This window comes from Gadus chalcogrammus, chromosome 10, assembly GCF_026213295.1.
Source record: "Gadus chalcogrammus isolate NIFS_2021 chromosome 10, NIFS_Gcha_1.0, whole genome shotgun sequence".
Classification (NCBI taxonomy): domain Eukaryota; kingdom Metazoa; phylum Chordata; class Actinopteri; order Gadiformes; family Gadidae; genus Gadus; species Gadus chalcogrammus.
The window spans coordinates 19,199,575-19,208,344 of record NC_079421.1 but is presented as its reverse complement, the minus strand read 5'-3'; the positions used below and the strand labels follow the sequence as shown (position 1 = coordinate 19,208,344).

The window sequence follows — 8,770 nt, the reverse complement described above, 5'->3', positions numbered from 1 at the left end:
CCCCGTTTTTTTTGTACATTATTGCCTGCGGCAGTTTTATGTACTGTTTGACAGCATATGTGGTGTGGCTCAATCACATGTAAACAGACCAGGATTTTCTGCCTTTTGTTAATATTGGACGAGTGGAAGAGCAGCAGATACTGATGGATTAGCACCATAGTCATTGTGACAGACTTCTATTAAAAAAACTCCCAAACAGACAGTGACGTTATGAGAAACGACACGGACATCCTCAGGAACAAAGAGCTAGTGTATTGTCAGTCTTTTATCTCCGACAGTGCGGGTTATATTTAGGTTAGAACTTGAGGAGCGTTCTTCTCATGTTTGTTCCTCCAATGTTTGCATGCCTGATTGTCCTTATTATCTTAGTGATTGATAATGCTTTTCTGATTACATTCATTCGATCACATGCAAGTAAACAAGCCACACATACATCACACACACACAAACACTATGTGCATTGGGTAAAGTGTCGCAAGTGCACCGACACATGCACTTATCAAAGATAATCGAAGGCCAAGCATCTTAATCTGATGTATTTTTCCAGATAATCAACTCGTAATTTTCCAAAAATTACCAAATCTGACCTTTTATTTTCTATTATTTATGATGTAGATAACTTTATCTAACTCTATCTGTCCCTCAGTGTGCAACGTGGCTGCCATAATTCAGTCGTGCTTCGGTTTATCAGACCAAAATAATTTCTGTTAAATTAGAAACACTGGAAATCGACTTCAGCCTAAACCGTCTAATCTCTTGAATTTAATTTTCCCGGAGAAATACATTAATGCCCTCCATCATTTAGTAGATGACTGGAAGGAAAGTGATTTTACCCTTAACTCGAGAAAGGGCCTTGTCTCGGTCTGATAAACAAATTCATCCCTAATCCTTAATTGTGTCAAAAGAAGGATTTACCACTTAATTTGAAGAAAACAAAGCCCCAAAGCTGTGCACTGTGATTTCTAATCAAACCTATGCTAATATCGCGGGGTCTTTCAGCTCTCAATGTGATGGAAATCATGGGGGCATGTACCTGATCCACTAGAGTTGATTGGTGCTTGATGTTAATGCTAATGTTTAGATAATGACAGAGACACAGGACCTGTGCACTTCAGCTTGATATATTTTGGTAAACAGCTCAAATCTATTGAGGGTACCAGATATAAAAATGCTAGTTTCTCTAGTTTCTCTATGATCTTTGGCTTAGTTCAATATATGAGTGTTTCAGATGTGTCAGGCTACAGCAAAGCCATTTATGTTTAGTCATCTGTATTTCCTATGGGTTTATGGTACTTAAGAAAGACACGTGATATTTGAACCTTTTTTTTTTTTTTTTTTTACAGATTAGGACTATTCCATGTGGAATTCTGTATATCCTATACATTTATCCCCAGGCCATGCAGGATCAGTAGCCACTCATTTTATGTTTATGCATTTGGTACAATCATTTGCATGTAGGCCTATTTATTTATGGTATCCAATATTATTAAGGTGTCAGAGCACTTATTTAGTTAGAGTAGGTATGGACTTGGCGAAGGGATTGAATCCTAAGTGATAACCTTGAATATCAACAATAATAGCCGACGGAAACCAACAGCTAATCATCTGCCCACACGGAGGAGGGCGCTTGAGGAATATGCTCGTTTTTGCATTGGAAGAAAATAGTTTCACGTGCGCTATTGATTGACCTACTAAACGTTTATTTTTACAAAGAGCGAATAACGGTTCAGGAACAACGAGGTGTGAGGTCAGGTAACAGATATAACGCTTTGAATAAAATAACAATAAAAGACTAATTGCTTTAAACTTAATATTTAAAAAAGCATTTCAAAGGACAGACATTTTTTATCCTTTTACCACCACATTAACGTGCGTTTCTCGCAAAGGAACGACTTGTGGGTAAAAGAGTTCTCTCGCTCGCTCGCGCTGAAGTCCCCGACTCCCCGCTCGCTCTCATGCATCAGCACCCGAGGACACGAGAGCGATAGCAGCAGAGCGCGGGAAAGGTGCAGACGTGAAGGAGAAGAAGGTGCGCGTATACACAGTCAGCCTCTCCTCCGGCGTCATCTCAGTAGCCGTCTCGCCCTCGCCGTAGAGGTTGATGTCGCCGTTGCCGTAGCAGGAGTCGAGCGGAGTGGAGGAGGAGAAGGGGGATTTAACTTTACCACGGAAAATACCTATGGTTGGATTTCGGGTATTTTTTCCTTCGCCAATGCCAAAGGAAATATGCAGCGAAGCTTCACCATCCTCTGCACCAGTTTACTGGGGATATGCTTGGGTTCAACCGCAGGTTTCCCAAGTAACATCAATATAGGTAAGAAATGCGCACACGCGTTTTCTTTTAAAGGTTTTTCCGTAGATCTTCGCGCGACGTTGGCGTCGAATACGCTAAAGTTTTGGTTGTTTTTCGCTGCCGATTTTTCGGTAGTTTGGTCGTCTAACAGATTTTCTCTCGTGTTCGGTTTTAATACCTCTTTTGCTGTCATTTACAGGTGGATTATTCCCAATCGAATCACACGAATATGAGGTTTTTCGGTTCGCGCTCACGCATCACCTGGAAGTCCCCAAACTGGTGCCGCAGGTGGATGTGGTCAAGATGGGGAACAGCTTCTCAATGACATATGCATGTAAGTACGATTTCATGGGGATCTATTTAATCAAATCCTATGTTCCCATTGTTAAACATGTCCGCTCGTGCCCCCTCCTCCATTCAAACTGTTGCTGAGCATAATTTGTTACGAGACCCTGTCAAGAATAACTGCTGAATTCAATGCAAATTCCCGTTTATCAGTGGATTTTTCTTATTGTTCAATGTCGTTATGATTATTTTACCGAATGGGCGATTCACGTGTTGAATCACACTCAACAGTGTCGGATGGTGCGGAAATAATAGTCCGTTTGATAGATCTGAATCGGTTTAATCTCTAATACTAATTTGATGTACTACTGACAATCAACCACACTGATCTGATCGATTATAGTTAAAGATTAAAACCCTGTCTAAACGTATTTTCACTTTTATGCGATTATCGCCAGTGCGCACTCCGAGACTCCCTCTCTGCCACACTCACTCACATACACGCGGGCACAGACGGAGTCAACCACCCACACTTATGCATGCATATAGTCTACACACCTACACACACAAAAATACAAACCACATTCTTTGTCTTTTTTTTTAACCTTAGACCTGGAGTGCCGACCTGGAGTTGGAAAACAATATTCAAATGTATCTGGCTTCAATCATTGATAATATACTATAATATTAATAATAAACTGCATGCAATAAGAATCATTACCCCGTTGCATGAAAGCCATTCAAATCATATAATTAGTTCGATTTATACACTATGGCCTTAAATGTGGATTTTGGAGGCAGCATCGTTTTAAGGTTAATTAGCAATCAAAAGGTCATGCCAGAGTTCCTCAGAGAATTACAATGTAGGCCTATGTCACATACATTACACATTACACATCACACATTAGCATCAAAATAAACATAAACCCATTCCTCAACTTGCTTCAAGTTGTTTCTATTTAATTGGAGAAACCAAACAAGAAGAAGAATGAGCGTGTTTATAGCAAATAGTCATGGAGCAAAGCTGAATGACATCTCTATAAGTAGCTGCATACTTCTCATGATTCGATTTTTTTTTCTGACATGCTGAAACTATGATTAGTTTCAATAGACACACTCTCTCTCTCTCTCTCTCTCTCTCTCTCTCTCTCTCTCTCTCTCTCTCTCTCTCTCTCTCTCTCTCTCTCTCTCTCTCTCTCTCTCTCTCTCTCTCTCTCTCTCTCTCTCTCTCTCTCTCTCTCCCTCCCTCCCTCCCTCCCTCCCCCTCTCTCTCTCTCTCTCTCTCTCTCTCTCTCCCTTTATGAGATCGCCTCTCCCTTCTCACAATTATCATCCACCTGCCAATCAGCCTATCATGCTTCCTATGTGGGTTGCTGAAGCAGTAGCTGTCTAATGCACTGTAAACAGTCCCCCATGCGGTCATTAACAAGACAGTGCTCACCCTGTGCGATGCAAACAAATAAGGGGGGGCAGGGGCTGTTTCCAAGGGGGCTTGTTCGAGCAGAGCCAACACATATGTCAGAATCAGAGAAGGAGTGTGACATTGCATGTACCTAGTAGAAGGGGAGACCGGTTTCAATGCCGCTAAGGATTGTATTGAGAAATACACAACCCCAAATCCAACCTGCAAATACACCTGTGTATATGTGAACTTAATGTTCCTGCTGATTGCACACTCTGGCGGAGACTTTTGAGAAATTGCTCTCTGCTTTCAATTACACTGAACACTTGACAACTCACATCCCAATGTGCTTGGTTGCCATGGAAAAAAAAAATCCACTTAGTTTTTCAGAAAAATATATTGGTGGGTTTACACTGACTTCTGTTTTTGAGCTCATATCCGATTACGGAAGATGTGTCACGTTCCGGTCCCGTCCTCCGATCGCCGTCACATCACGTTTTAACATCCGCTCATCACTGTGACGTGCGGGTCCATGGGCTGCATGGTTGAGATGGCAGGCTGACGCCGATACTGGCGTGTCAGAAGGGTTCAAATCAAAGGGAAGAGTATGGCCAATGAAGACGACACCCTCTACCCCAGCTGTGTGTATGTTGCTTCCAAAATAGCCCCCCCCACACACACACACGTTGTGTGTGTGTGTGTGTGTGTGGTGGAGATGTGTTAGGAACGAGAGAGGCCCCAGGGCCTTGTGTTTCCATCGATTCAGACACCAAAGGCAGGTTGTTCTTTGTGTTAATTGTCAGCTCGTTGGTTACTGAAACCATGTGTAGAGAATCAGTCGAGAAGCATACGCACGGATGTGTAGCTTTCTTACGTGGTGCTGATGCACTTCGGTGTGGGTCGGCGCTCTTACAGTGTGTATTTCGTTTGTGTGTCTGTGTGTGTGTGTGTGTGTGTGTGTGTGTGTGTGTGTGTGTGTGTGTGTGTGTGTGTGTGTGTGTGTGTGTGTGTGTGTGTGTGTGTGTGTGTGTGTCTGTGTGCACAGGTGATAATCCCATGTGTTTGGTAGTGGTTGAACCTTTGTATGCAGGACTGTGTCTGAGTGCCAACACTGACATCTCCTGAGCAGACCATGGTGGAGTGACGGCTTACCTCTATGTGTGTTTGTGTGTGTGTGTGTGTGTGTGTGTCTCTGTGTGTGTGTCTCTGTGTGTGTGTTTGTGTGTGTGTAGTAGGGGAACAAACTCAGAAGGTTCTTGCTGGTCGCAAATGTGTGAATAGGCCCTTGTGCCGTTGGGGGTTGAATGGCACTCCGGATGCACGTGATATGCATCATCAGCTAGACACACACGCACACACGCACGCACGCATGCATGCACACGTATGCGCACACACGCAGAGAGAGAACCCAGACACCTGGTCAACAGAGGGATAGGAGGAAGGCTTTTGAATAACGGGGAGTAAGGTGGGTGGATGGCGGTGATGGGGAAGCCTTGTTGAATTAGTGAAAAGGTTGAAAAAAGGGGATTAGGTAAAAAAAAAAAAATTAGAGAGTGAGAAAGACAGAGATAGGGTGTGGAATAGAGATTCATAACAGGAGACGTAAGAGTACAGATGGGATGTGGAGACTTGAATTGAGTCTGGGGACTAATAAGGCTGTAACTGGTGGAGCGGTTTGATCTGACAAAACAATGTGACACAGCGATACATGCGGTGTCAGAGCCCGTTTGCCACCTCCCTTGACTCTCTAACAGCAGCGCCATGCGCAGCCAAGTAGCTAATGTGGTAGAAAAACCCTGTTCTGCACTGTCATTTTTATTCATATTTATTAGGAGGATTTTTATCAAATATTCTTGAAACAGGCTTATATATCGACTTATGTCGCATACACGTTAGTCACTTCTCTGTATCAGTTAGATATCACATTACCATAATCTGCTATTGACTGGATAAATATATTCAATTTAAAGTATGGCTTCATATCGAGATCCACTGCAGGTTCCTGCCAATATCCATATTGTTCTTTGATTTCTGTGTACAAGGCGCTGAGCTTATCTCCGGCTATTTGCAGCCCAAATCTCATATCACAGAGTAAATAAGTCTTACTTTGATTCTTAGAGATCGGCCAGCAAAAAAAAGGCAGCATTTAGTACCCTAGCGACCAGGCTTCGTGAGCATCTGGCATGACTTTGATTTTGTGTCCAAGTGTACAAAACCAATAACCAACCACCTTTCATTATAGCTAATTAGGACCCAGGCATAGAACCATTTGTGTTGTCATCCATGCTGGGCTGCAATCCCCTTCCCCCACCCCGTGCGTCCCAGGATCTGTTGGAGGGAACTGGAAGAGAATCTAAGGGACAGCTTTAATCAATGCTGGAAGGTCTACACAGAGGCCCTTTCCTTCCTGGTCAATGCCCAGGAGAGGACAGGGTCGTAAGAGAGATAGGGAATGTTGTGGGAGGGGAGATGATAGGAGGGGGGGAGGAGGAGGTGAGGGAGAGGAAAGGTGGGGAAGGGTAGGGGGTAGGAGAACTAGGAGATGTAAAAAAAAAAAGGGGAAAGAGGAGAGGATATGAGAGAGATGGGAGAGGAGAGATTTTTGAACTAGCTTAGGGCAGATATGAATTGCAACCCAGTGGTGTCTGCAGGTCCACTTCGTTATAGCCAAGTAAAGGAGACACGATCAATTCACTTATTTAATGTTTTCTTTCTCAAACATGCACTCACACACGCTTGTCATCTATATATATATATATATATATATATTAACATGCACAATTGCTTGGAGAAGATGGAGCTTAAGCAGATGCTTTTAATGTATTATTCAGCGCAGCCCATCAAAAGCTATTGCTTCATGGAGTTATGAGCATAAATACTGTAATGTAATAATCACCCCATGGAAAAGAGGAGGGCTCTCCTGTGAAAAAAAGAAAAAGTAAGAAGCAAAGGATTGCCTTGGAAAGAAAAACAAAAGCCGATATAAATATCTTGTTTTGTGGGGACCTTTTGCTTCCATATACCCACCCCTTTCAAGACCGACTTCTCCCAACCAGAAATACAAACAAAAATAACACTGACCCCTAAGCAGAGAGTCTCCGATGTGATGCAAGTGTGTTGAGGGGGGTGGGTGTGGGAGTGCTGGAGGTTACGCTGCAATTTCAGCCCCGATGGCTTGTGTCAATCAGACCCTGGGGTGTTGTACCGGCGGAGCACATAGCATAGCCTGTGGTGCCACTCATTGTGCTACAGCAGCGTCAAGACTTCAACTCTTTATGTTCCCCGCGATTGTCTCGCCGCAACCCCCTGTGCGACGCAGGGGAGACAGGTCGGGGCGGCTGCGTCGAAGGCAGATGAAATATGTGCAAATTTCTGTCCTTTTGGTCTCAGGTGTGACAGTTAAATTGTCAAAAGATTGAGTGAATAAATAAAGAAGAATGGGGAAAAGACATAACATGGTAGGAAACTGTGTTCATTCCTTCTGCGCTTGGTGGGCATGGCAGTTGTGATTGTGATGAATCTGGAGGCTTGGATTGTTTTTATTTTGGTTTGGTTTTGCCTCTGCTGGAGCGTTAGGGATGGGGAAGTGCCCATAGCAATCAATGTAGATCATCTGCAACTGCTCCCCAAACAATACCGGGATAGAGTGCACGCCACAGAGGATATTGAGATTGTGTGTGTGTGTGTGTGTGTGTGTGTGTGTGTGTGTGTGTGTGTGTGTGTGTGTGTGTGTGTGTGTGTGTGTGTGTGTGTGTGTGTGTGTGTGTGTGTGTGTGTGTGTGTGTGTGTGTGTGTGTGTGTGTATGTCTGTGTTTGTGCGGTGTGTGTTTTTTTCCGTTTCCGTATGCAAGTGAGAAAAGTGTATTGTGTATATGATTGCAGATCTGTCCTGGAGCTTGTATATTGTGTGTTTGGGAGAAAGTGTGTTTGTGTGTGTTTGTTTTTGAGTGTTGGCTCAGCTGTGGAGGCAGGGTTATGTTATGGTAATGAGCGAGGAAACAAAAGGCATGTATATGACCTTTCAGCTCTCTGCTGTGGCCTTTCTCTGGGGGGTCAGGAGAAGGCAGGGTGATCCTGAACCACCTCCGGCCCTGCAGCCTGTGACCTTGAGGAGAAACCACTGGTCACACATTTCCATCCCTGCCCTTCACACAAACACCTCAGCCCTCCTTCACACATTAGAAACCCTGGTGCACAAACTGTCATGCATGCATGCATGACAGCATGCAGTGCACACATATAAATACACACATATCAGCTCTTTTTATAGTCTGGATACGCTCTTATTAACCTTGTGTGTTCTCCCTCTCTAATTTTTATTCTCTCTTCCATCCTCTCGCCACTTAATTTCTGAATGTATGTATGTATGTATGTACGTATGTACGTATGTATGTATGTATGTATGTATGTATGTATGTATGTATGTATGTATGTATGTATGTATGTATGTATGTATGTATGTATGTACGTACGTATGTATGTATGTATGTATGTATCTATATCTATCTATCCATCTCATTTATACCTTCACTCTCTCATGCACACACATACACTCTCACCCAACTCCTTCACCGTGCCTCCCGGCTCTCCTCCTTCATTGTCTTTCTGAGCGCGCCCACTAACGACCAGCCCTGTCCCCCACTCCCCACCTTCCCACCCACCACCCACCCGTCCCTCCCTCTGCATTCACACAAGCTAACCAATTATCTAGCAATTCCCAGGCAGCAAATCTGTGCTCTCTGGAGGTGACGCTCCACCCTCCACATCATGGACGCCGGAGCTCGGCAGCT

The 8,770-nt window shown here is 43.8% G+C and overlaps 1 protein-coding gene across 1 annotated transcript in view; it reads left to right on the top strand.

Moving 5' to 3' along the window:
• Positions 1–2,040: 2,040 nt before the first annotated feature.
• The window catches only part of gria1a (glutamate receptor, ionotropic, AMPA 1a), a 62,658-nt gene continuing 55,928 nt past the window's right edge, over positions 2,041–8,770 (top strand). Inside the window, exons 1-2 of the mRNA XM_056600909.1 lie at positions 2,041–2,314; positions 2,493–2,627. Coding sequence (XP_056456884.1) covers positions 2,227–2,314; positions 2,493–2,627 — 223 coding nt within the window. The 5' untranslated portion in view covers positions 2,041–2,226. The remainder of the gene's footprint in view (positions 2,315–2,492; positions 2,628–8,770) is intronic.